Source organism: Borostomias antarcticus, assembly GCF_949987555.1.
Source record: "Borostomias antarcticus genome assembly, chromosome: 21".
NCBI lineage: Eukaryota > Metazoa > Chordata > Actinopteri > Stomiiformes > Stomiidae > Borostomias > Borostomias antarcticus.
This window is the reverse complement of record NC_140254.1, coordinates 1443959-1470616: the sequence shown is the minus strand read 5'-3', so window position 1 is coordinate 1470616 and position 26658 is coordinate 1443959. Positions and strand designations below refer to the sequence as shown.

The 26658-nt window shown below is 43.2% G+C and overlaps 1 protein-coding gene across 1 annotated transcript; it reads left to right on the top strand.

Moving 5' to 3' along the window:
• The first annotated feature begins 1759 nt into the window (after window positions 1-1759).
• On the top strand, window positions 1760-18899 carry LOC311323078 (death-associated protein kinase 2). The gene is made up of 13 exons (XM_084455222.1): window positions 1760-1813; window positions 2444-2510; window positions 6936-7070; window positions 7163-7384; window positions 8182-8320; window positions 8734-8863; window positions 11587-11635; window positions 12707-12733; window positions 15914-16066; window positions 16360-16405; window positions 16623-16712; window positions 18600-18686; window positions 18804-18899. The coding sequence occupies exons 3-13, from the start codon at window positions 7009-7011 to the stop codon at window positions 18882-18884; spliced, it is 1086 nt and encodes a 361-aa protein (XP_084311348.1). The 5' UTR covers window positions 1760-1813; window positions 2444-2510; window positions 6936-7008; the 3' UTR covers window positions 18885-18899.
• Window positions 18900-26658: the final 7759 nt, after the last annotated feature.

Here is a 26658-nt window from a genome sequence, read left to right as displayed (position 1 = left end):
GCAACCTGCGCTCCCTAAAGTGCAGTGGTTTGCACCTCTTTTTTTTTTGCACCACAGGCCTTTGTAATGTTAGAGAGAACGGGGGAGAATGTTGCTCAGACGATACGCAAGGTCACATGCATCTCCTGCTGCACAGGAAGCGAGACAGACCGCACAGTTGAAATGAGAACAGAGATATGAGAAGACGTGCAACTGTGAGCTCAACTTAGTTAACAGTAATCCAGCACTGCTGTTGATTCCATGAGCAAAAATCAATGACAGTTTGGTCACTCGACACTCGGATGAACTTGAATAATATCAAGTATTATATCTGTCTTCTTGATATGTGGTCTTATTGTCACTTGAGTCGTTGTCATTTATTTTTTGCTTGCACCGCACCCCCGTCCCTCATTGACCGTAGGCTTCAACTGCACTGTCAAATTAAGCCCACTCGGTGGCGCACCAAACTCATCTATCATCTTTTTTTGAAGCGCATCATTTATTCGGTGACGATAGGACCACGATGTGATGCAATGCTTGATAATATGATACAGACTAATCACTTAATGGGAACTGTGGCCATTATCTGGTAGTGACCATTGTTTTATTATCACATGTCACTACATGTGGCAATTGTTCAGTAGGCCTAGCCTACAGACAGTGCAGCATTCCATGCAGTAGGCTATCTTAACGTTTGTGCTGCATATAAGATAGTCGATGTTCATTAGCGCTTTTACATTTTGAAAAAACCGCGCACGGACAATGTCTGGACAAGAATGAATCGTGACGTCCCATTGATCAGTCAGGCGGACAGTTTCGACAGCAGGTGAGCGGTTACTGTGGTTTTCTGCGTTTTGGTGCGTTGCCTATTTGATGAACAACTAAAGCTAAAATGAATGATACATCTTTATAATAGGTTAGGAAGTAGACTAGAATGTGCATTGCGACGTTGCAATGCAAAAACAAACAAACCAAAACGATCTGGCTATAGCCTACCAGATAAATTCAGAGAAAGGACTTAAAGCAGGTAATTGTTGCTATTCAAATTGCATGTCCTGCTGCTGATAGGGTAGTGTATTGTGTGTGTGTGTGTGTGTGTGTGTGTGTGTGTGTGTGTGTGTGTGTGTGTGTGTGTGTGTGTGTGTGTGTGTGTGTGTGTGTGTGTGTGTGCGTGTGGTAGCCTATGTGTCGAGATGCCGGCTGTTTGTAGGATGACGCGCGCATGCAGGATCGTGAGTTGATCCGAGCTGATTTGAGCTCCCTGCACGGGCTGCTTGATAACACCAGCGTTCCCATCCGCAATCACCCATCATGCCCAATGTCAACTAGTTTAGGGATAGCCTAGATGCTGGATTGAAAATATCCAGGTTATCGATTGTAGCCGTGCTTGTTCAATCACCGATGTGCAATATAATAGCCTATCATATGGGCTGGATTGCTGATAGTTGATGACATCAGCCCGTGTGTGTGTGCGTGCGTGGGTGGGTATTTGAAGGCTATCGACTTTGACCAAATAATGCCTACCGTTTCCTCCTATCGTTTCCTGTAGTACTTCATGTTTTTGTCATAGCTGAACGATGAAGCTATCGGGTTGCACGCCAGGTGGTGAGTGAAAGGGGAGCCTATAGCCTACTGCTGCACCTCGCTCCCACCAGCACGCGGAAACTAGGGAGGAGAGGAGAAAACACCTTTCCGCATTCCATGAAGACCCTGTCGAAAGTTTTAAGGCTGTTCAAATGGGACAGTTTACTGCGTAAGGGACCACCACGACAGAGAGCAACCTCACTATAACGGTAATAGAAATGACGGAAGGCGGTTGTTGATCAATGTTTCGGTGAGTGTTGACTGAACATCGTTGTAGTGATATTTTTATTTTCCATATTGTCATTTTCCTGTTTTGCAGTAGGCTAGCCTACTAATAAACCTTTCCAGAGAGACATTTCGCAACTTTGTAGTCTAACAAAGCTACATCATCCTATCCTTTCAGTTGATCTAAAATATTTCCAATGCCGTTTGCATGTTCAACCAGTACAAAGTTATGCCTGTCACGTCTGTCGTGGGTTAATTTGCAAATAGATTATGATTTAAATGAGCTGAACTCGTAGGCTACATTTTGTGGTTGAGGGGCGTTACAGTATTTGGCATATTCAAAAATGGTTACTACTCTAGAAAACCTGGTCAATCAAGTCTAGCGTCTGTTTTTCAACTTGTGTTTTTAGCCTTCATGGGTCAAATGTGTGGGTGACATTTCTGAATTGACATTAATCACGTTCTGTATTTTTCCTTTTTGACCTGTATGGTTTCTCTCTCTTGTTTCCTGAAACATGCTGAATGGGAAAACCTGAATGATTGGTGACAGATTGTCTGCAGGCAATATTGCTATACGAATTAGGTTATTTGGAGTTGTCTTATTGTGGCAGCCTACATGGAGTGACACAAGATTCCTCTTCTCCTATGTCCACAGGACTTCAGTGATCTGCCAGAGAATGGTACTCAGTCGTTTTTTTGTCCATCAGAGAAAAAATCTTAAAGTAGGTAAAACTCTTTCTATTGCTATGACTAATTTCTTATTACTATTGTGAAAAATGTGCTTAAGTTTGTTTTCTTCTGCATGAAACAGAATGTATTCTCTCTGGGTCTCAAACACTCAAATGTCATATTCACCTCATTGTGCATTTTGTGTAAACAAAATCCCTCTTGTTCATAGTCAGTTTTCAGAATGGAGTGCCTAGATAAGTCATGTTTTGGCCCATGTTGAAGATCAAGCTCTCACTTAGGCATTTATCAACACTGAGCCAGAGAGCCAGTCATATACAGCAGCTTTTGTTTCACTTAGCCTCATTTGGGGAAGCTGTAGTATGGAGTTGGAAAGACCCAGGCTGTTGAATAGGATGCTGTCCTGTGTTGACTTCCTGGTATTTGGGTGGGAAGCATTGAGTGGGCTTTGAGTAGAGAGTTGGAGAATGTCCAAAGAGAAGCAGGGAGGGGATTGAATTGGAATCAACATCTGGGAAACATACTTTATCTTACAAGGACAAACAAAAAAGACATGGATGTTGTGATACACTCAAACACTCCAGATACACAGAGTATAACACACCATGGCCACAGAACCATGTTGTTTTTGTGCATGGCTGTAAGCCAGCGCACCTAGGATAGTGGTTGTCTGTTTATCACTCCCTCCCTCCCTCCCTCCCTCTTTCCATTGAATGTTGACCTACATTTCTCTGTTGGCACCACAAGAGGCTGTAGTCCCAGCACACAAAAATAAACCAAAATAAACCTGTTGATCTCCACTGCACAATTAGAGTAGCAGTGAAAGTAATGGACTCCCATGTGGGAGATCAGGGTTCAAGGTCCCGGTGGGGATGACTTTTGAACCAGAATTTACCTGTCCTGTCCGGGGCATCGTGTTGAGCTTGTCGTCAGTGACTAGGTTGTTCAAGACTACCCTCCAGTGATGATTGCAAGCGGAATTTTGACGGTATCCCAACCGAGTTCCACCATGGGAAAAAGGACAGGGGAGGGCGTGCCATGCAAGCGGAATTCCGACGGTATCCCAACAGAGGTCCCGAACAGAGAGCGTTTTCCCATCAGAAAAGCGACAGGGCAGCAGCAGGGCGTCAGCAGGGCGTCAGCGCGTGTGAATGCGAGTGGAATTCCGCTTGGCGACAACTACCGACTCACCAGCAGATTTTCTCCAGCTGTTTAACAACGGTGCCCCTGTAGACACACTACAGGATTGTCGCTCTGATTCCGATGGAGGACCAATATCTATGTGCTATCTGGGAAAAGGTTGGAGTGAAAGGATGGACGTGTGGAGGTTTGGGGTATAGTTCCATTAAGTCATCCCCACCAGGTCTTCAACCCCGGTCTCCTGGGTGGGAGTCCAATGCACAAGTTGGTTTCGGTGTCTTGTGCAGTAGACATAATACACTAGGGACTGGAAGAAGGACACTAAAACCAACCCGCCATTCTCCACTGCACAAGTAGGGTTGCAAAGAGGTAGAACATTTCTGGTACATTTCCGGTAAGTTCCATGGAAAATTAAGCTCAGGAATGTTGGAAATGTTGACCTTGTTGATTTTTTTTTTTGAAAAAAACGTTTTTTTCAACAATTTTGTATTTAATTTTATATAAAATACTTATTTTAGGGTTTTATCCCATTTTCATTCAATTTGGTAGCCAATTTACCCTGACCTATTGTCCAGTTATCTCCTACTAACTGTTGAGGATTCGTCACACAACCCGGCCAGTCGGCAATGTGAAAGGGAGAGACAACTCCTTGACTCTCTCAGCTCACAACCGTAATTCCAACACAGACAGGGTTGCTGTTGTCTCAAGCCAAGAATAAACTTAACCACCCTCGGGCAGCGGTGTCCAATTCATTAGACCGCTACACCACCGCAGACCCCTATAATAGGGAACTTAAATGTAGCCTAGCTGGAGAAAAACATAAAATGCAAATATAGATCTTGCAGCATGATCTTCGTTGATTTAATGCAAATTTAGTTGAATTTCAACCCTGTACTGGGCATTCATCCATCACATGGAGTGTATTCTTCCATCACATGCACAGCTAATTCCTAGCATCCTGCACAGTAAGAGGGCTGTAGAATCCATTAAAGTTCTACTCACAAATAGATCAAGCAAAAAATGTCATTTTTAAAATTTGTATTAGAAATGTTTGCCTGCATATCTGCTTATAACAAAGAAAAATGTTTATATTTATGTCTGTTTATGACAAGATAAATACAGTACATATAAATAACCCCAAAATTCCCAGTTTATTCCCGTTAATTTCCATAAATTCCCATGGAAAGTTTCCAACTTTGAATATTCCCAGAATTTTGCAACCCTTGTGAAGTAGAGTAGCGGTGAAAGCATTGGACTCCCACCCGGGAGACGGGGGTTCAAGGCCCCGGTGGGGATGACTTCATGGGATTATACCCCAAACCTCCACACGTTCATCCTTTCACTCCAATGTTTTATCCCTTACCTTTGTCCAGAAACAGAAGTTGAACCAATTCCAGCAAAATAGCTAACGTTACAGGAATCATCAGTGTAACTGCTTTAGCCACTGACCGCTACCATTAATGTTATGGAAGCTGCTGCTAGTTGTTGTGAGCTCATGAGCTAACTGATTATCCCGCTCTTATTGTGCTGGATTAGCATTGGAAGCTTTGGAACTGATGTGTCCAGGTGACAAGACTTATCTTAATTTATCAGACATTATTTCATGTCATTTCAATTCACAGCTATTTCAGTGGCATGACTAGCTTCCGTCTTACCAGTCCTGAACAGAAACAAGCCAGCCACGCACATAAGCCAGGCTGGACCTGGCCTGGTAACTCAAGGAGTGGGGTAGTGTACAAGCAGAGGATGATAGGGATGCAAATAGGCAAAATGAAAACGAAAGTTATAATTCAACAAGGATAAGGATTCAACAAAGATGTATGGCCTATGTGTAGCTAATATTAACTGTGAGTGTATACATTCAAGGATACTCATGTTGACTGGTTCAACCATCACTCTCTCCATGTCAATGTCAATGTCAAGTTTATTTATATAGCGCATTTAAAAACCAGAGGTTTGCCAAAGTGCTTTACAATAGCAATCAAAAAAGTAACAATCAATAAAAACCAACAATATATCACACACATAGATGCAAACAAACAATGACAGTCAAACAAAAACCCATAATCTGTGAACTGTGAGAAAGAGGTGTCTAAGCACATGCCAAATGCCAAAGAAAAGAAGTACTGTATGTTTTCAGCTGATTTGAAGGCCGTAGGGGTATTTGCTGTACGAATGTTTAGGGGAAGGGAGTTCCACAATGTGGGTGCGGCAACAGGAAAAGCACGGCCTCATCTACTTCCTCTATTCCTAATCCCAACTTTATCCTTTCCACTTCCATTCTCTCCATCTTCCATACCCGTATCTCTAATACTCAAGTCGTCCTTTAATATGTCACTCTCATTCTTTGTTTGTCCTCCTGACTCACTCACTCACTCCATCTTCCACTTGGTGTGATTGCCGACTAGCCTTTTTGAACTATCCACCGTTTCTCTCTCTCCACATATTTTTCCATGTTTTGCTCTGCCTTTCTACCTGTCTCTCTTGGTCTCTCTCCATCAGCCTCCTACTACAGTACTCTTAATGATGCTGGTTTTTTTCTCTCTTTCACTCTGTCTGACTCTCTCTATGTCAAACCTCCTCTGTGTACCGGCTCATTAGAGAGATGATTCAATGCCGACATGGCAAATTGCTGACTGCAATTAACATCAGGAATCTTTTCAGAACCCATTAGAAACCTCCACAATAATTTTCTAAATGGTCACACCGCATAACCAGGCCAAGACAGGCGGTCTCTGAAGCAGTTGCTGATGTATTTTGACTGGAGGTTCTCTGAGGGGGTTTGGAACGTTATGTTAATCAGCTTGTTCTCACACTGTGGTTAGTGGGTGAGTAACGGTGCAAGTTTGGAGTTTCTCAACTCTTTTACGCAAGCAACGGCAGCAGAGTGACGCAAGGGAACTACAGTTCAGTACGACAACACCTGACGTCACCTCATTAAAAGTGCATAAGAACCGTCTCTTGTTGAAGTCTGAAACGCATACGTGCATCGGGTGTGAACTTACATGTCAAGCATCTGTCGCTCTTCACGGCCTGAGTGCTTTTTAGGCTCGTGTAACCATGGATTTGTGCAGCTCTTGAAGGTTTAGAGTCATTCTAGTTCCATAAGGACCAAACTGTTGTGCTTTTGTAATTTCCTTTCCCAGTTTATTACATTCCCAGCTTAGTTTTAGTTTAGTTTATTTGACAAGAAATTTTAAAAACTCTTGATTTTTACATCAATAGCTTAAAAAAGACATTGTCAAGGTTAACACAATAAAGTCATCGACTTATTTCCATTGTGGACCTTGATGTAATGATTTATTTTTATTTTTTTTTAGCTTAGTATATTAGAACACTACAGTACTTGAACTCTCAGTAACGAGGACTGTGTCCAGAGGGAGGGAGAGCAGAATGGCGGTCTTCAAACCGGAAAACGTAGAGGATCTCTATGAGATCGGAGAAGTAATTGGAAGGTAAGGTTGTCAATTATAATACTTAAGGATTAACAGGAAATTATTCATACATTCAATTTGACATTTCCTCTTGCTTTCCATCACCGCCCTAGTGGCCACTTTGGGCAGGTGCGGGAAGTGAACGAGCGGGGCACGGGAACCCGCTGGGCCGGGAAGTTCCTGAAGATCCGTAAAAATGCCAGCAGCCGCCTGGGTGTGGACAGGAAGAGCGTGGAGAGGGAGGTGGAGATCCTCCAGAACCTGCAGCACGCCAACATCGTGGCCCTGAGGGACGTGTTTGAGAGCCGGGCAGAGGTGGTCCTCATCCTGGAGCTGTGAGTGGAAAGAAGGGGGGGTGGGGCAGTAGAGAGGGGCCCTGGTGGGGCAGTAGAGAGGGGCCCTGGTGGGGTAGTAGAGAGGGGCCTTGGTGGGGCAGTAGAGAGGGGCCTTGGTAGGGCAGTAGAGAGGGGCCTTGGTGGGGCAGTAAAGGGGCCTTGGTGGGGCAGTAGAGAGGGGCCCTGGTGGGGCAGTAGAGAGGGGCCTTGGTGGGGCAGTAGAGAGGGGCCCTGGTGGGGCAGTAGAGAGGGGCCCTGGTGGGGCAGTAGAGAGGGGCCTTGGTGGGGCAGTAGAGAGGGGCCCTGGTGGGGCAGTAGAGAGGGGCCCTGGTGGGGCAGTAGAGAGGGGCCCTGGTGGGGCAGTAGAGAGGGGCCCTGGTGGGGCAGTAGAGAGGGGCCTTGGTGGGGCAGTAGAGAGGGGCCTTGGTGGGGCAGTAGAGAGGGGCCCTGGTGGGGCAATAGAGAGGGGCCCTGGTGGGGCAGTAGAGAGGGGCCCTGGTGGGGCAGTAGAGAGGGGATGTGAGAAGTACAGTAAAGGGGTAGGGGGATAAGTGGCAGGCAAGGGGTGGAGGAAAGGAGAGTGCGTGGAGGCAGAGAGGTGTGTTCTGAATGAACAACACTGGTGGGATGTGACAGGTGTGCTATGCTATGGGATAGATCACTATGCAGGTCAAGTCAAGGACATGACAAAATATGATGAAATGAAAGAACCATGAAATTCAGTTCAGATGCAGACAGGTGCAGAACGTTTCGTTTCTAATTCCCTTGGTTATTCCTATTCCTCTTCCCTGTTTCAGTATTAATGGAGGAGAGCTGTTTGACTTCATCGCTGAAAAGGAGAACCTGATGGAGAATGAAGCTATTGAGTTTATGAAGCAGATACTGGAGGGTGTGGGCTACATGCACAGCAAAAACATCGTTCATTTTGACCTGAAGGTAACTATAATGAATCGCTGTGGGAAGGGAACAGTGACCATATTGACCTACTTTATCTGGATTTTGAATTCACCTTTCTAATTTAAGACATGTTGCTAGAGGCATATTGACAATTTTATTCGGGGCATTGGGCATTTTGACATGTTAGCGTGCTCGTATATTCATCTGCGGAACCCTCTCGGTGGCAGAACAAAACCATGCAAGATGAATAGCTGACACGGATAATTAACATTAGGCTATCTTTCATGTGGCACGCTTACTGAACTGTGCATTATGAGCATATGAGCACTTGCCAGTTCAACTCCTTGCTATGATACCTGTGTGTTCAGAACATGTTGTTCTTCTGGCACGCAGGCCAGCGTGTCGGGAGTGACCATATGTTCAGTGTTTTTATTCCCTTTTTTATCAATCAGCCAGAAAACATTATGTTGTCAAAAAAGTTGGGCACAGCCCCTGACATCAAGATCGTTGACTTTGGACTGGCCCACCGCTTCAGCCCGGGGGAGGAGTACAAGAGCAACAGCGGCACCCCTCAGTACATTTGTGAGTAGTACAGTCCTTTATATGTTTCCATTTCATTTCATAACCTTTATTTAGTACTCAGAGATACAATTGAGGGCAAGCCCTCATTTTCATTGTAGCCGAGCCATAAAAAATATCAAGATAAAAGGCAATACATTAAACACACCACAATAAAAACAATAAAAGCAAAGCAATAATAATGGACGAACCGTACAGGGAAGTGATGTCACACAGGAACAAATGGTAGTTTTCTATGAGAACGAACTTTAGTTCACACAAGTTGTAAAATAATAAACTGAAGAAGAACAGTCAGGTAGGAAAACAGAAAATAACAAATGGTGGGGCTAACACATTGGTGAGACTGAAATTTCATTAACAATACCTTTATGCGGTGTCCTAATACCAATACATAATACTACAGACAGTACTAACAGAATTTCAGTACAGAGTATGATATAAGTACATAGTCAATTATCTCTACCACCTTATAAATGAAAGTATGCACTAATGCTACAATACATATTTTGAATACTTAATTCAAAGATTTAAAAACGTAAAAACTGAAAAGGCCTAATAGACCATAGAATTGGGCTTCTGTGACTAAGCTACTAATCTGTTCTGGTTCATGTCCCTGTTGTGCTCTTTGTAGAAGTGGGAAGATTTCCTGGTCCAAAGGTTTCCATGGAGACAGTAAAGGTAGCCTAGTGCAGGGAGTGCCATGTCATGACCTCGTTTGAGGAAATGACAACTGTCAAGGACAAACAGAAAGTAGTTTGGAGGGTTTCTTGGAAATGGACATTTTATTCTCAGCCACAAATTCATATATGTTGCTTTGTTTTAATAAATGTGGCATGTGTACACGATGAAGCAAAAGCATTGACTTTTGCCTCAAAGTAGGGCTGCACAATTAATCATGCACTCTGTAATTAACAAATCGCAAAAGGCAAATTAATAATTGAGCCTCTGCATTGAGTGTGCTGGGGGCACATTAATGAATCGTGGGCATTCATGCTGTCTGACCAATCACATATGTTCCCACCGAGTGCAGCCGAGTCATTTTCACTGATGGCCAGATGGTAGTAGGCCGCATAAGCCTATATTTCTCCAATTTTTGTTCTGTTTTTATGCCTCTGCCCGGCGCAGTCGTGGTCGGATGGCATGTTTCCGGGTTGTCCGTACGGTCACCGTGACCTCACAAAAGGTGTTTTTGGCGCATGGAATATTCCATGGATATATAGTTTATTATCTATATACATATTTTTTTAGTACATTTTCATGCACCATATGACGTCTAGTGTTGGTTTTGCTTTCGCCTAGATCCACCAATCAGAGATAGACCTGTATGGCATCTGTCACCAATCAGAGTGCCCTGCGCTTCTATACTGTAGATATCCAAACGCTATGCACAGTGGGGTAATGTGAGACTCACCGTGTCATATTTTTTGTAGATCTATACTACATAGCTGAAGCCAAAATTATATTGAATATTTTATATCTGATCAATAATATGTAGATTTTCATTAACATGGCACTCCTAATTCCCACATATAAAAAGTGTGTGTACTTTCATTGTAAATATGTGAATAATTGAGTTTTCCATAAGCTATGATAACCACCGGAGGCATACATCCGCAAAGCGCTATTTCAAGTTTTTATATGAAGGTGGCAACACCATTTTTTAAATTTAAAATGGGAAATATTAATCACACTTAATAATTGCAATTACAATACTAGAAATGGTGCTCAGAGCACAGACCTCCGCCCCTGAATGCATTTCATGGCTCTGTGAACGCCAACATTGAATGGGTTCTAAATTGACCCATGCTACACCCCTCCACTGAGTTTAATGAAAAGCATGATTTGCATAATGTTAAATTCTCTGACAGATTTGGCAAAATATTTGATTCTGTTCAGTCCACAGTGGTAGTCATGTTGTTTAAATTAAGTGACCGAATGGACAATTTTATTTTTCAGGCAGGTAAAGATGACCTTTATGAAAGTAGAGTAATAAATCCATGCTTCTCCACGGGTTTCATAAGATCGGTCCAGTAGTTTTTGCGTAATCCTGTTAACAGACAAACACACGCCACCAAAAACATTACCTCTCACCCTGCGCTGTCGCTGCAGTGGAGGTAATCGGGGAAATAATCACAATGATTAACTTTTGTCATAATCGTGTAGCCCTACTTCAAAGTCAGTCTTCATATCGACCCGTTCTCAAACAAAAATGTGGCAGTACACATTCAGTCCGAGTTATACGGTTGGCATGGTTACAGAGCTTGGACAGACTATCCTGTTTAGAATGCAGACGTATTTACACAGAACCAGATTTACTTTGGCAAAATGCCACTTGTTAGAGGTGGCGAAGGACGTTATTTCAAAGTCATCTGACATGTAGGCACTTAGAACAGCCTGAAGTGGAGTACACGTCAATGTCATGACTTTAGAACTGTATATTATTTTGATTTTAAGATCTGTATATTCTATGTTTGAGTTTTTCCTCATAAGTTCCCCATTATGTATTCCTGTGTCAAACCCATCATGTTGCAACTCCTGTCCTTGGGTCTTATAATGCTATGTTGATTGAGCATAATAATTCTACCACAACATACAATTCCACTGTAGTGGAGACTTTGGAGCTTGATGACTCTGGTGTGTTACTGCCCACATGTTACCTCAGGCTCCAAGGTTTCTCTTCAATGCTGCTAAATACCCCCCTTTCTCTCTCTCTGCCTTTCTCACAGCCCCTGAAGTAATCAACTATGAACCACTGAGCTCGGCTGTGGACATGTGGTGAGTGTTTGCACCTCAGCCTACACACACACACATTTTGAATTGTTTATTTATGTCCACATAAATAGAAATACAGAGGACACTAACAATGCCGACACTAACAATGCCGTCAGACATTAGTCAGTTACATAAACAAACACACACAGACACACACACTCAAGCTGCTACTCTGGTCCACACCCATAATATACAACTATCGCAAAATGACTAACTATAGCCTCTTCTCTCTAACAAGTTATAACATAGGATTCATTCTGAGAATGTCACTTCCATGTTCCAATTACCACATAATTACCCCTTGAGCTTCTGCAGGCCTGTGTGGGCACGCCTTCCGGCCCTCCAGACAGACCCAGTAGTCTCTCCATGTTTTTGGTTTGGTGGTATCTTATGACTGAACAGGTCTGTAGCCAGGGGGGGGGGTCGGGTGGATCGAACGAACCCCCCCAAGCGGCGGGATCTTCTGGAAAAATGCGATAAGGTCGGCTTTTTGATAAAAACGACCCCCCCCCCCCCCTTCCACAAGGCTGGCTACGGGCCTGCTGAAGCTGTTGACCCCCCCTTCCACAAGGCTGGCTACGGGCCTGCTGAAGCTGTTGACCCCCCCTTCCTCAAGGCTGGCTACGGGCCTGCTGAAGCTGTTGGCAGATTAACGGATTTAATGGATCATTGATTGTTGGCACAATATAATAAGACATGCATAAAAAGCCACATCTTTTACTTTGGGCCATTTGTTTTGACGTGCATTCGTCATTCTGGCTAGAGCGTCCACCCGGAGACCGAAAAGTCGCTGGTTCAAGACTGGGCCGGCCTTGACAAGTGATTTCCCACCAATCATTGCCGACCATTGTGCCCTTGAATGAAGCACTTACTGTAACCCCAACGCTAGCTTATAACTGGACGCTATTGCTTTGGATAAAATCATCTGCTAAATGAATAAAAATGTAATAATAATAATAATAGTAATAATAATAATAATAATAACGTATTATTATTGTTGTTGTTGTTGTTGGTGGTGGTGGTGGGATGAACAACCAGATGATTAAGTTTTTCCTCTGTGTGTTTCTTCCCTAGGAGCATCGGAGTGATCACCTACATACTGTAAGTTGTAGTTTGAAAAAAGGAAAACTTTCACTATAGCATCGTTATGACTGTGTCATAAAAAGGGACCATAGGCTTAATGTCTATGGCCACACATACATGTATTGTGCTTTTTAATGTTAGCTGGCTTGTGAGTGGATAGTGTTGAGAATTTAACCTTAAACCATACTTGGGAAACTATCTTCAGCAAATGAAGCATTTCGGAGTCCAGTAAAAATCAACATAGACTGTTTATTACACAGGGTATAACATACAGACTGTTTATTACACAGGGTATAACATACAGACTGTTTATTACACAGGGTATAACATACAGACTGTTTATTACACAGGGTATAATATACAGACTGTTTATTACACAGGGTATAACATACAGCCAAGTGTCCAGTAGGAGACTGACGGACTACTCGGAAATTACACTTTTATGCATGTATGTTATCACCCCTGGTGACAGGTGGCTGCTTACAGATTAATGGCTCATCTTATTAGGAAAACATAATGGTGTCTAACTTTAGCCCTCTCCAGCATTTTACTTTCGCTTTCCATTACTTCAAAAAGCATGCTTGTCAATTGTTAGATTCTCATATTATTAGTTTGATTTATACTTGTACAGTACATGAACTCACCTTCCCTTTACATTAGCTATACCTATTGCTCGTCACTGTCAGTTCCAATATTCTACTCCTATTTTGTATCTATAGCCTTGCTATTGATTTATGTTTCCTGCTAATTAATACTTAGTCCCATGTTCTTTCTCTAGACATGATCTCATGCCCATCCCCTCTTTTCCTATAGGCATGTAGGTGAACTTAGATCATTTCCATAGGCCCCTTGTCAACTCCGCTGGAGGCGACGAGGAAACCCATTAAGAGAACCCAATCAGTTTTGGCGCAGATCCAAATCACTGGGTGGATACTGTTGGGTCTTTATACTAATCTTTGGAGGATGAATGGTCAAAGTTCTTGATCAGCAGTCAAAATCAGCAGTCAAAATATTTGTAATATAAGTCCAAACAAAGAGGCACTGGAAACACGCAGATGCAACAGGCTTTATTGCTTAATTCTGCAGAATATAGCAACAAACGGGTGAGATCTTAAGAAGACACACTCCTGCTGTCTTACGCAGCTCCTTATATACGTTTTATGGCTTTCCATTATTTTTAAAACACACCCCTAAGTTGGCTCGATTCTTATACCTCGGACACCATGGTTCAACCAGATTTTTTCTGTATTTTTTAATAAGCGTGAAAATGCCAGTATGTACTTTGTGCCTGGGCTAACTAGTCCCAAGGGTCCATTGTAACTGGCGTACAAGAGAGTTTCATCTGAGACCTTGAAACTTTGGCAGTCAATTGATGTGTATAAGGGTATCATCTGAAAGCTGGTGTGCAGTGTGTGTTCATGTTTGAACATTTCCGTACACATGAAGATGTGCACCTGGCTTTCCTACTGTTTTCCCAGCATTTCCCTCCTGCCACATCAGCACTTTTTTGATTGACATGATTATAATACGATGATCAGGATATAGATACTTGATCAGAAATTAATCACAACAATACACAAATTAAAACAACACTTGGCTGCCCATTTCTCTTCACTGTATCTTTAGGTCCTCTGCTAGGTTCACCATACTGCCCAGTGGCCAAGGGTTTAGGGTGCTGGACAATCTGGAGTCGAGATCCGGCGTGGGCTCAAATCCTGACCAAGATGTTCTTTTTTTTCCAAACTGATTTTCACGAAACTCAGTGGAGGGGTGTAGCATGGGCCACCCTAGAACCTATTACATTTTGGAGGGGATCCGAATCACTGGGGGGATACACACATTAAAACAACACTTGGCTGCCCATTTCTCTTCACTGTATCTTTAGGTCTTCTGCTAGGTTCACCAAGGTTCTTTTTTCTTCTTCTCAGAACGTTGGCTCTTCGTTAGAATGAGGAGTCAATTCAGCTTTAGATATAGGCTATATATATATATATATATCAGCTTTATTTATTTGCTATATTCGCAAACAACATTATCTTTCTATGCATGTACAGTGCATCTAGTTGTTGGAGTACTAGACTCTGATGGACATAAACATCAATACCAGTTACGCCACTGAAAAGCTCACTCTTCTATGGTGCAAGTGGGCAATATTTATACTGAGGAGTGTGTTCAACCATTTCAGCTCGGTTACACCAACAAAATGCATTCATGGGCGGAGGCGTGTGCTCTCTGAGCACCCTTTCTAGTTTGCCGTTGCGGTTGTATCCTACACCTTATTCTGCGCTCTCCTATCTATCCCCTGCCCTAGTCTTCACTCTTCTATCCCCTGCCCTAGTCTTCACTCTTCTATCCCCTGCCCTAGTCTTCACTCTTCTATCCCCTGCCCTAGTCTTCACTCTTCTATCCTCTGCCCTAGTCTTCACTCTTCTATCCTCTGCCCTAGTCTTCACTCTTCTATCCCCTGCCCTAGTCTTCACTCTTCTATCCCCTGCCCTAGTCTTCACTCTTCTATCCCCTGCCCTAGTCTTCACTCTTCTATCCCCTGCCCTAGTCCTCACTCTTCTAACCCCTGCCCTAGTCCTCACTCTTCTAACCCCTGCCCTAGTCTTCACTCTTCTATCCCCTGCCCTAGTCTTCACTCTTCTATCCCCTGCCCTAGTCTTCACTCTTCTATCCCCTGCCCTAGTCTTCACTCTTCTATCCCCTGCCCTAGTCTTCACTCTTCTATCCCCTGCCCTAGTCTTCACTCTTCTATCCCCTGCCCTAGTCTTGAGTCCAAGACAAATTTCCCTGAGGGGACAATAAAGTATTCTATTCTATCTATTCTTCAGTCTTCTATCCTCTGGCCTAGTCTATGCCCTTTCTCTGACCCCAGCGACGGCACTCCCTTCTCGTCATGCTCATGCTGCAGCACAACTGTGCTAATATCCACGATAAAGCACCCCCTCATGTGTTATTGCTTAATCATAAGGTCATCTGTGTAGTTATGCTAATACATGTGAAAGCTACTTCAACTTTTAATTATACAACAATAGACAGACAGACAGATACTAAGGGGAAATTCTTGAATTGACACCATGTTTATGACAGTACCATATGTCAGTGTAATGTCAATTGACTGATATGGACAAATAGTAATACTTAACATTCCCACTGAACGTCTGTAATATCTGTAACATCTCCCCTTTTCTTTAGGCTGAGTGGTTTGTCCCCTTTCCAAGGAGATACGGATGGGGAGACACTGAAGAACATCCTAGCCATGGAGTACGAGTTTAACGAGCACCATTTCAGCACGACCAGCGCCATGGCCAAAGAGTTCATCCAGAAGCTGCTGGTGAAAGATCAGAAGTAAATAATGCATTGGTCATGGGTAATTGACCTATTATGATGACCTTCTGTCCGTCCGTCACTCGCCATTTTGCTCTGATGTGTTTTTGTGAATATCCATTCCGGAACCTCTCTGAGTTTGGCTAATTGTCTTAATTGTAGTGTTTTCATTTTTTTTTTTAAGAAGGTCTGTGTTAATTTATTCAGCATTAGAACTGTCCTTGCTCTCTCTCAGACTCTGTAGATACTTCCTGTTTTCAGTTTGTGTAATTGTCTTATTGTCCCTCTGTCTGTCTCCCTGTCTGTCACTGCAGTGAGAGAATGACAGCTGAGGAGTGTCTGCTTCACCCGTGGATCAAGGTGAGAATCAACATTCATAGTTGAGAAGAACCATGGGGAAATAGTTGATCCTGACTGTGACCTTACCAGGAAAGAGTGGCTCTCTTATCAGCAAACATTGGGGTGTGGTTCAGGCTCCCAGCAATCTCATAACCTGATTGTGGAGTATTGACATGCACAACTTATGCTGCACTTCTCAATGTGTTTGTGTCTAATTTAAGCTCCTCTCCTGATTTAGCCTCTCACACGGAAACAGTTGGCCAACAGAAACCGTTCCTCCATCAACATGAAGAACTTCAAAAGGTTCAATGCCAAGAGGAAGTGGAGAGTGAGTAAAATGTCCACAACACAGCTTACATATGAAAAACAACTATTCTTTGCAGTGGTGGATCTCCTTGTTATTCTAAGATATGTTTTATCCTTGGGAGATACAGGATAGAAAAACTAACAGCAGAGGATACAGTCAACTGTTTCTTTACCCTCGCTGCAAGGCCTTGTGGAGTCTCTCATTGAACAATGTTTTTGTTTGTTTGTTTTTCTCTCAAGTCAGCTGCTTTCACTTAGTCATTTGGCTTCATGGAGTGCACACACTTGAGTGTAGATTTGGATATTCAGACAACCGGTTCAAATGAAATGAAAAAGGGTAATGTGAGAAACAAGATGTGATGTGAGGAGCTAGCCTAGCGTTTAGGTTTAGGAGCATTTCTTCCCAATTGCTCCTTTTCGCCCTGGATAAGGGCTAAATGGAAAGTATATGTCTGGGGGCCAGGGCACTGCTCTTTCATGTTTAACAGACTGCACATGTGCCAGAAAAAGATGTGTATGATAACAAATAGGGATGTACAGTACTGGAATAAAATCTTTCCAGTTTCAAGTACAGCACCATTGTGTTGCAATGAGCTCAATGTCATCTCTGTGACCGTTGTGCCACCAGCTGGTCATGTTTAGTATTACACATTCTGGAAAATGTCCAATGAATCCTCTTAAATATACCAGATCCTTAATCTATTTACCTCCTCTGTTATTTTATTTTCGGTGGCGTGTGTGCGTTGCATGGGGCAACTTACAACCTCTTAAATTTCGGAGTGGCAACGAATCAAGGTTTGGGTCCACTGGCCCCCCTAAACGCAGCCAGACTGTCAGACCATTCACCTCCATTCAATTTTTTGGGACTATGATTACACAAAAACTACCAAACCGATTTTAATGAAAATTGGTGGAGGGGTGCATCATGGGCCACCTTAGAACCCATATGAATCATGGACCAGATCCACAAATGAGAACAAAACTTGGAACGAAGCCAGCTCCCTGTGTGGGGGCGCTAGAGACACAGGGTTTGGACTGGGGTGTGTGGGGGGAGGGCCCGGAGTGCACGGCACTGCCCCCCGCTGGCTATGGCCCGAGGGGGGCGCCACAGAGCCGGCCAGATACAGACATCCATGTACCGCCATTCATTTTTTGCATTCATTTTTTGCATTACGCAAAAACTTCCAGACTGCTTTTCATGAAACTCTGTGGAGAGGTGTAGCATGGGCCAATTTAGAGCCCATTCAATTTTGGCATGCACAGAGCCACAAAATGCATTCAGGGGCAGATGTCTGTGCTCTCTGAGCACCATGTAGTTTATTTCTGTGTTAGTGTCCTTGTTATGTCTTTCATACAAGTAGGGAGTAAAATGCTGTTTCTGGTTCCTTCTTGCAGCAACAACAGAATAATGATTTACAAAATAATAATAAAAAAATGAACAGTGTAATGCAATAGGACAGTGCTATACAATAAAAGTGAAAGCATGGTGTGTGTGTAAAATGTAGGCACATGAAAAGTGCGATGTGCATTGTTTGCGTGTTAGTGTGTGTTTGTGTGTGCACAGTCTGAGTGTGTCTGTCTGTGTCACAGGCAGGCAGGCAACAGGTCATTAGTGTTCATTGTTCAAGAGCCTGGTTGCCTGGTGGAAACAGCTATCCTGGAGCCTGCAGGTCCAGGCCTCAAGGTTGCGTTTGCCAGATGGCAGCGGCTGAAACATTCAACTTCAACTCTCGTCCTCCTCTCTCTAGTAGTGTTTTGAAGCACAACTAAGACCAATGTTATAGGGAGCACAGCAAATCACCATTTTGTTTGAACCCTCAAAGCACTACTGAGTCAGTCAGGCTATTTCATGTATCCTTTCTCTCTCTATACATGTTGAATTCTCTCTATTTTTCTCTTCTCCCTTTAGATGTCCTATAACATGGTATGGGTGTGTAACCATCTGAGTCGAATGACGTTGCTATGTAAGACAAGTGCGCTGGGGGACGAGGACTTGGTAAGTCTCGTTAAAGATAAAAGAACAATAAAGACGGTGAGACACTCATTTTTGCGAAAGCATCCATAAATTACGGCCAATTAGATCTAACCCACTGCATCCTTTATTTTTCTTCAGAGAAAGTGTGAGAGTGACCAGGAGGACACGGAGACCAAGCCAGCCACCCTCATTCGCCGCAGACACAGCAGCAGTTCATAGACCTGGCCACCAGGGGGAGACGAAATACCCAAACTACACTTCTCGTTCACACACGGTGAACCAAGCCTATTTGCTCTTTCCCCACTAGGCCTTGAGGGGAGAACGGGTAGGACGCGGGCTGACACAAGCGCTGGGCACACCAGAAGGAAGTCTGGCGCCTTTAGCCAGCAGGAGAGCTTGAATTGAAGTGAAATGAAAAGTACGTCTCGTCTTCAATGTCGTAAGAGACTCCCTTTCCATAATACTGTTTCCCACACACTTTCCTTCTTAAACCAATGATTGCAGTGTACCTCGGGTGCATTGAAGGTGGCGGCAATTCAAGGCAGAGAGCAAATACTGTTCAGGGCTTTTATTGACTAAGGAAGGGCCCCAAGGAGTTGAGACAGAAGGACACCAAGCATGACTTGTCCCTGGAGCTCACCTCAGTACTGTGGTTTAGTGCATTTTTTATGGCGCTTTTGCAGTTGTAAAGGTCAACTGATTGCTGGGGTGACAACGTTGCTATTACCGTAAAGTTACTGATTTGAGGACGCGCAAAAGTGATTGCACAACTAAGGTATTGGAAAAACCTAGAATATGCTGTTTTTTTCTCTCGAGGACTAAAATACAGACCTCATAACAGTACTACTGGTCTTCCATGTGTTCTTAGCTTCTTAGGAAGATCATATCAGAGTTTGACCTCACAAATGCTCTTCTGATTGAATGGGCAGTAATTGACACAGACACACAATCTTGTACAAAGCCTTTCCAGAAGAGTGGAAGCTGTTATACCTGCAAACGGGGGACCAACTCCATATTACTGCCTATGAATTCAGAATGGGATGTCATAAAAGCTCATGTAGGTGTCCCAATACTTTTGTCCATATAGTGTACTGTGTGTGGCTGATTAACTTCTTCAGAAACGGTATCCCAGTATCTGTGCATCCCTAAATGATCTGGTCATATCGTACATGCATGAGGATTTACTAATGTTTTGAAGCACAACTAAGACCAATTTACAAGGCGCACAACAAATCACCATTTTGCTTGAACACTCAAAGCATTACTCAGTCAAGCTATGTGATGCATGGAAATGACTCTTTATTGTCTGTAAGATAATACTGTATATTTTTCCCATTTTGTCTCATTAAGCTTATTTATTTTATTTTACTGTGAACATACATTAGTGGTCAGTCTTCTTACTCCAACTAAAGCACAGTTATTTTCTCTCCAGCTGTTCTACCTTATAACAATGATAATCAAATTTACATGTACCAGTAATTCATTCATATGTAATACAATGTAGACTTCTGTATATGTTTAGGTTGCCATGAGAGATGCATTGCTTCAAATCATATTTTAAATAAAGAACCTTCCTGTAATGGCGTGTCTTTCTTGGCAAACTACAGATGCGTCTGCGTTTGCCCCACTATTTGCGTATATTTTTAGTTGTTTCATATAGGCTACCATAACGAAACACCTTAAGACGGCCAAGACAGTTTTAGACAGGCACAGACTACTGGGTAATATCCTCCTTATACCCCTGGACAGACTATCTGTTTTATGCAGAGTTGACCTGCATATCAGTTTGTAATTGTCATATTTAGATAGAACAAAGGAGGTCAAAATTAAGATGACGTCAAAGGTAAAATCATCGCTATAAAAGATGTTCACAGCATTAATTTACCTTTGTCTAGCTGTAGCTTATATAGATGTACCAGCATTGTGGAATGTTCATATTAATTAAATGGGGATTCTTTATGTATTTTTTCATTGTATCATTTACGGATTATAGGACTGATATGTGACAAATAATCGATCAGACCAAAGGATAAACTATAGAATGCGAACAAACGTATTCTGGCTGCAACCAAAACACTTCTGTTCGGGCACGTGTGCAGACCACAGCTGCAGTGGGAGTGACGAATGACGATGTGGTTCAGACCAGTGACTGATCGCCTACCTGTTGTGTGTGAATGTACTTTTTATACAATTGTGTGTTTTATTTCAACTGTTCAACGGCTGTCGAAAAACTGGAAACAGTCAAGTGGATGTTAGTGGAACTTGAACTTAAGCCTACTTTTTTTTTTTTACCACTGCAAATTCCTTCGAGAAAAATTGGTCGGGTAAGGCTTCGTTTTTTCATCCAAATAAGTGTTTGTAAATCTTGAATAATCCTGTGTCCAGGTAAGTATATGACACTTGAAAATAGGGAAGTCAAGTCCCATGGAGCGCCCATACCGTAATACCGTTTTTGTTTCATATACGTGCTTGCAGAAGGCACAATTAATTTACGTATGTTGCAAGAACATATCTGACTATATTGCTCCATATGCCTTCTTTATTAGGCTACACGTCTTCTGAGACGTCACCCATAGAGAACACATTTCCTCTCAAATTCGTCACCTTTGGTTTTGTATGTTAATTTAACCGATGTTGAGAGGGACCATCAACTTTCATGCTTAACAAATTAAAATAAAAGGTATTTTTCAGTGTTGTTAAACTCAAAAACAGGCTTGGTCCTAGCAATGGAGGGCTTGGGAGAACTTACTAGAACACCTTTCTCAACTGTACTTAGATACTTAGATACTTTAGAAGGTATTTCACCATCCTGAAGAGTTGCTGTAAGTTGTGTGTTCTTCTGACACTAATAACACGTTGCCGACAGCCATAGTGTGTGTGTGTGTGTGTGTGTGTGTGTGTGTGTGTGTGTGTGTGTGTGTGAGTGAGAGAGAGAGAGAGTGTGCGTGTGTGTGTGTGTGAGAGAGAGAGAGAGAGTGTGTGTGTGTGTGTGTGTGTGTGTGTGTGTGTGTGTGTGTGTGTGAAAGAGAGAGAGAGGGGGGGGCAGCTCATACAATATTTACTCCCTCCCCTGCTAGTTGTGTATCTGTTTCTATCACCATCCTGAAGAGATTTCCTAGTGAATGCTTGGAGTCCAGCCAGCAGGAATAATTCAAGCCCGTCTGGCTATCTCTGCTGAAGAGGCTCCAGAGGGGGGTTGATCGTGCTCAATCACCAGAAGACTGGATCTCCCCTGAGAAGCAGAGAAGGGAGGAAACTCTTCAGCTGTTTTGTGAAGGGCCCATGTCTTTGTGTATTTAGAGTACCTGCTGTACAAGCCCTGGTTACCCGAGACTAAGCCATCATCATTATACTACCTGGTGGATTTCACATTGTAAGTGTGCTACTCAAACCTACGAGTTCTTCGAAGTAGAAATCGTCAGAGATTAAATCCGTAAAGAAGTGGGCTACTACGAATGGTCTGAGATAGGCTACTGATCTATCAGGTGTGAAAGGGGACGAAGAGTGTCGGGACAGAAAGCCGGTGAAGGTTTTAGAGAAAAGATGAGTAAAGTGTTGGTAAGTTGGTCGTGATGGTAGCTCACATCAAGCCTGCGAAAACATTGAGTCGCTTGGACACAGGCGTCCCACTGCTCTGGATCACTGTGCATTGAGCACTCTGAAGAGGCGACTCTGTATGTAATTTGAACCCAACTTCCACATCCCTTCCACATTCTTCAACGGTGTACCTCATAGATGTAAGCAGAAAGTGCTCTGTAGCCACAGGCCCCATGGAGAAACACTCAAAAGCAGCACCAGTGACTTCATTCACTTCTACCATACGAATGAGAAAAGGAAGACAGTCTGAGAGACAATAGAGAGGTGGGGGGAGGGGGGGGGGGGGTGGTGACGGTACGTGGGGGATGGAGATGTCGCAGGAAGGAAAGGGGGACAGAGAGAGGACAAAGACACTACAGAAAGTGAGTGAGAGAGGTACATTTCTAGCATGCTTAATATCATCCCTTGTGTATTTCTCAGTAGGTTCGATTCTACAACTTTGTGTGTGTTTCTAATACTACAGGTGGCTGCGTACTTGCTTGATTGATGGAGTAGCTGGACTGTGAGGATATATGTTGACCGTTGGATAGTTGAGTCCAGTGGCATCAGGATTGACTGCACAGCAACAAGTGGATGTCGGATGCAACTGCTGTGTGTCAGTGAGATCACATGCAACTGTGTGGGTGAGATCATGCATTCATAAACAGAGCCACGTGAGGAAAATAGCCATTTGATTCCTATTTCAGTCATGAAACTATTATAGACAGAGCACCGCTGGCAATGGATGCTTTTACAATATATGGTGGCGTCAGTGATTATCACATTTATGTTGTCGTATTTTACTAAACGATTTCACTGTTTAGGTCCGTGGTGGACACACCTTAGAACCTGGAAAAAAGCAGATTAAAGAGTAAGTAGGAGAAATAGGGAGGATCTAGTTTATTTAAGTTTATTTGTATAGCACATTTCAGCCACAGGGCAATTCATGGTGCTCTACATGAGACATTTAAAGCATTAAAACAAAATGCAAGACATTATAGACACTTAAAACAAAAAGCAGGATAAATAGAATACAGGAATAAAAGTTACAGTGCAGTATACAGATAAACATAACTCCTCTTAGAAAGCAGTGGCAAAAAGAAAAGTCTTCAGGCTTGTTTTAAAAGAACCAAGAGTTGCAGCAAACCTGCAGTTTTCTGGAAGTTTGTTCCAGATATGTGGGGCATATATCTAGATATATGAATTATAAAACATGATCTGACTACTGCACAGATTTTCGTTTCGATGACTTTGTTGCCATGCCCATGGAGACTGAACCCAAACATGTGTTGTGTGTCTTGTGAAGCCTAATGCACAGTCTGAACGATCACACACCTATACGCACATACAGTAGCATCTCTCTATTACGCCTACAGTACAGGTGGTTGATCCACAAGCATTCTGTCAGGTAAACATTGACATACAGTACACTAGGCACTAGGGGTGTAACGATACACTAATCTCACGATACGATACACGATATCGGGTTGACGATAACAATATGATAAGATACACTAAGGGCAGGTGTGAAGCGTTGCAGTAGCGCTGCTGTTCACACCAATAGTGAATTTCTCCACATTTCTACTCCACTAAACTTTACAATAAACATATCACAATATTGTTTTCACCTTGAGGATACGTATTGTGACATTTCTGTATCGCGATATATTGTGGCACGATATATTGTTACACCCCTACTAGGCACACACATGCACATATACATACAGATGTAAACATACGATGGCCGACACACACCACGCCAGGCACCTCCTCAGTCCCCACCTCACACATAGATTTACATGTCACTCACTCACACTGACTCACCGACTGAGAACTGACCACTCATGCACTCTCTGCACCCCATCACGCTTCCATTGTTTCTCACGTTTGCTTTATGGGCCAGAAATTACAAAGAATAAGGGGAGGGAGATACAGTAGAAGCCATCTGGCAATGGAGGCATGAGGAGTCACTTTGTGAGAGGAACAGTGAAGACTGGAGGTGTGTCCAGAGTCACAGTGGAGAGGAATGTTCTTAACAAACCTCTTCTCTTGTAGGAGGTTTTGAACTGATCTGATCTGTTACATTGCATTTATGTTACATCATTCATATTATGTCATACAGTAGTTATGCATGCAGATTTGGGAACTTGTTCAAAGTAGTGACTCACTTTAAATGTCTTCAAACATCTGTTGTACATTTTGTTCAGCTCTGGTGATCAGTCTTCCAACAACCTTGGAAGAATTCAAAGAACTCTCCCTTAGACTGTTCTATTTCTCTGGTGCCTGTGCATAACAAAACAGAAATCAATAACAGAACAGCCATCAATATTATGCTGTTTATTTTCCAAGCCCAAGGCACACAGAAATGGCCGACACAAAGCTGGCTCTAATGTAAGACGGCCAAATCGCAGCCCAGAGCAACCTGATATCCAGCATGGCTTGAATTGAAGAATAGAGGGAGGATTTAGAGGAGAGAGAGGGAGGGAGGGAGGGAGAGAGAGAGGGATGAGGTGGTCAAAAGGAAGGAAAAACACCTAAAGGAGTGAGCAGAGAGAGGAGAAGGAGAGCAAAGTGTTACTATCCTGGAGAAAAACTGCTCTGGTAAATCTAACGTTGATAGATCAATCAGTCTCCATCTAATGTTTATGATTGATTGTTATAACATTGTCTAAGAGTTATGGAAGTAGTTTGAGGGATGTTAACGTGGCAACTGTGCTGTGATGTTTTGTGGTGGGATTGTTAATATCTGTCAACTGTTAGGGTGAGGTGAGGATTTTATGGGACAGTGTTACCGTGTAATAGTCATGAGCGGTACTAAGGCTAACATTAGTCTGGGGCAGCGATGCGGCCTGTCTGTGGTCAGTGTTAACACTTATTAGCACTGTGTCAATATCGTGATAACGCTGAGGAGGAATTTTATACAGGCTCCTGGTTTTATCAATGTTAGCATAACGTTCTTGGTCATTTCCAGTCATAGATAGCCTCCAGGATCTGTTATGTCAATGTTGTCGTAGTCACAAGAGGGCCGGAGCTGTGAAGAGCTGTGAAGAGCTGTGAAGAGCAAAGACACTGTGAACACGAACACGCTCAGGCTGGACACATGTTGAGAGAGGCTCTCCGTGCTGACCTCCCTCTCATGCCCTGTCAGCTCTGCGAGGCGTGGCGCCTCCCTGAGCAGATCACTCTTCCTTATCTAAGAGCTGTTTTCCCCGCGGCCTGATTATACGGTGCCAACCTGTGCTTATCCAGGGCCTGTGCAGATAGGCACTCAGCCACACATGTGGTTTCCCTCAAGCCTGTCATCACGCGCGCACACGCCCAGCGTCCCCCGAGAATGTTTACCTACTGACTCAGTTGAACACATAGTTGTTTACGTACACACGAGGCTCGCGCAGACACACGTCAACACATTTACACTCGCTTTCTGCTACTTTCTGCTATACTGCACAGAAACAGACTCTCACTAGCACACCTGCCCGCTTGTCCATACCTATACACACACGAGATACACCCCGTAGGCTACACACGGCCAGCCTGACAAAGACATGGAACAGGATTGTGAATCATTTTACCTGCGGGAGAGACATTCTATGGGCTGAACGTTTGGTTTTTACCAACACACATAGCACGGAGACAGTCTGTAATGGCGCAAACAACCACACCCTAAATACAGCAGAGTTTCAAGCATTAGTCTACTCACTAAGCACAGAGAGTGCATGTTACAAGACATGCCTCAAGAACACACCGTAGGCTACTGTACATACTGTACGTCCTTCTTTTACTGTACATACTGTACGTCCTTCTTTTTATTGACTTTCTGTGGTTAATCATCCACATTTCATTATGAGGGTTTTCAGCGGTCGCTGCACTATGAGAAAAGCAACCTTCTCGCCATTATTGTTCTGTCTTAATGATTAACAACATGCCTTTTTTTTGGTTTAGCCCAGTGTGTTAAATATTTGGTCCGATTGTTAGAAATAGCCACCAGCTTGAACTTGAGCTGTGTAAATCTGTTACTAATTACTAATCAGCACACATTGGTGGAAATTACAAAAATATATGGTGTGCAATGTAAAAGATATTGTTTTCATATTGTACATATCTTTTTTGTGCGTGGCTGGCCAGCTGCGCAGCTAGTATAGAGTTTGTCGGGTTATCACTCCCTCCCTCCCTCCCTTACTCCGTTACTCCCGACAATGTTGGCCTGCATCTCTCTGTTGGCACCACAAGAGGCAGTAGTCCCAGCACACCAAAATCAAGAAGGACACCAAAATCCCCAGTGGTCCGGGGTCCCCGGTGGGGATGATTTTATGGGGCTATACCCCAAACCTCCACATGTTCATCCTTTCACTCCAACCTTTACCCCTTGCCTTATAGGTCAGACCCTGTCCCAACTCCAACCCTTATTCTAACCCCA

What these genes read in the sequence shown, in the direction of transcription:
- LOC311323078 (XM_084455222.1), top strand. Translation starts at nt 7,009, where the DNA reads ATGGCGGTCTTCAAACCGGAAAACGTAGAGGATCTCTATGAGATCGGA. An exon ending in GTGGTCCTCATCCTGGAGCT is followed by an intron (nt 7,385 to 8,181) that starts GTGAGTGGAAAG and finishes TCCCTGTTTCAG; the next exon opens with TATTAATGGAGGAGAGCTGT. An exon ending in GGAGTGATCACCTACATACT is followed by an intron (nt 12,734 to 15,913) that starts GTAAGTTGTAGT and finishes CCTTTTCTTTAG; the next exon opens with GCTGAGTGGTTTGTCCCCTT.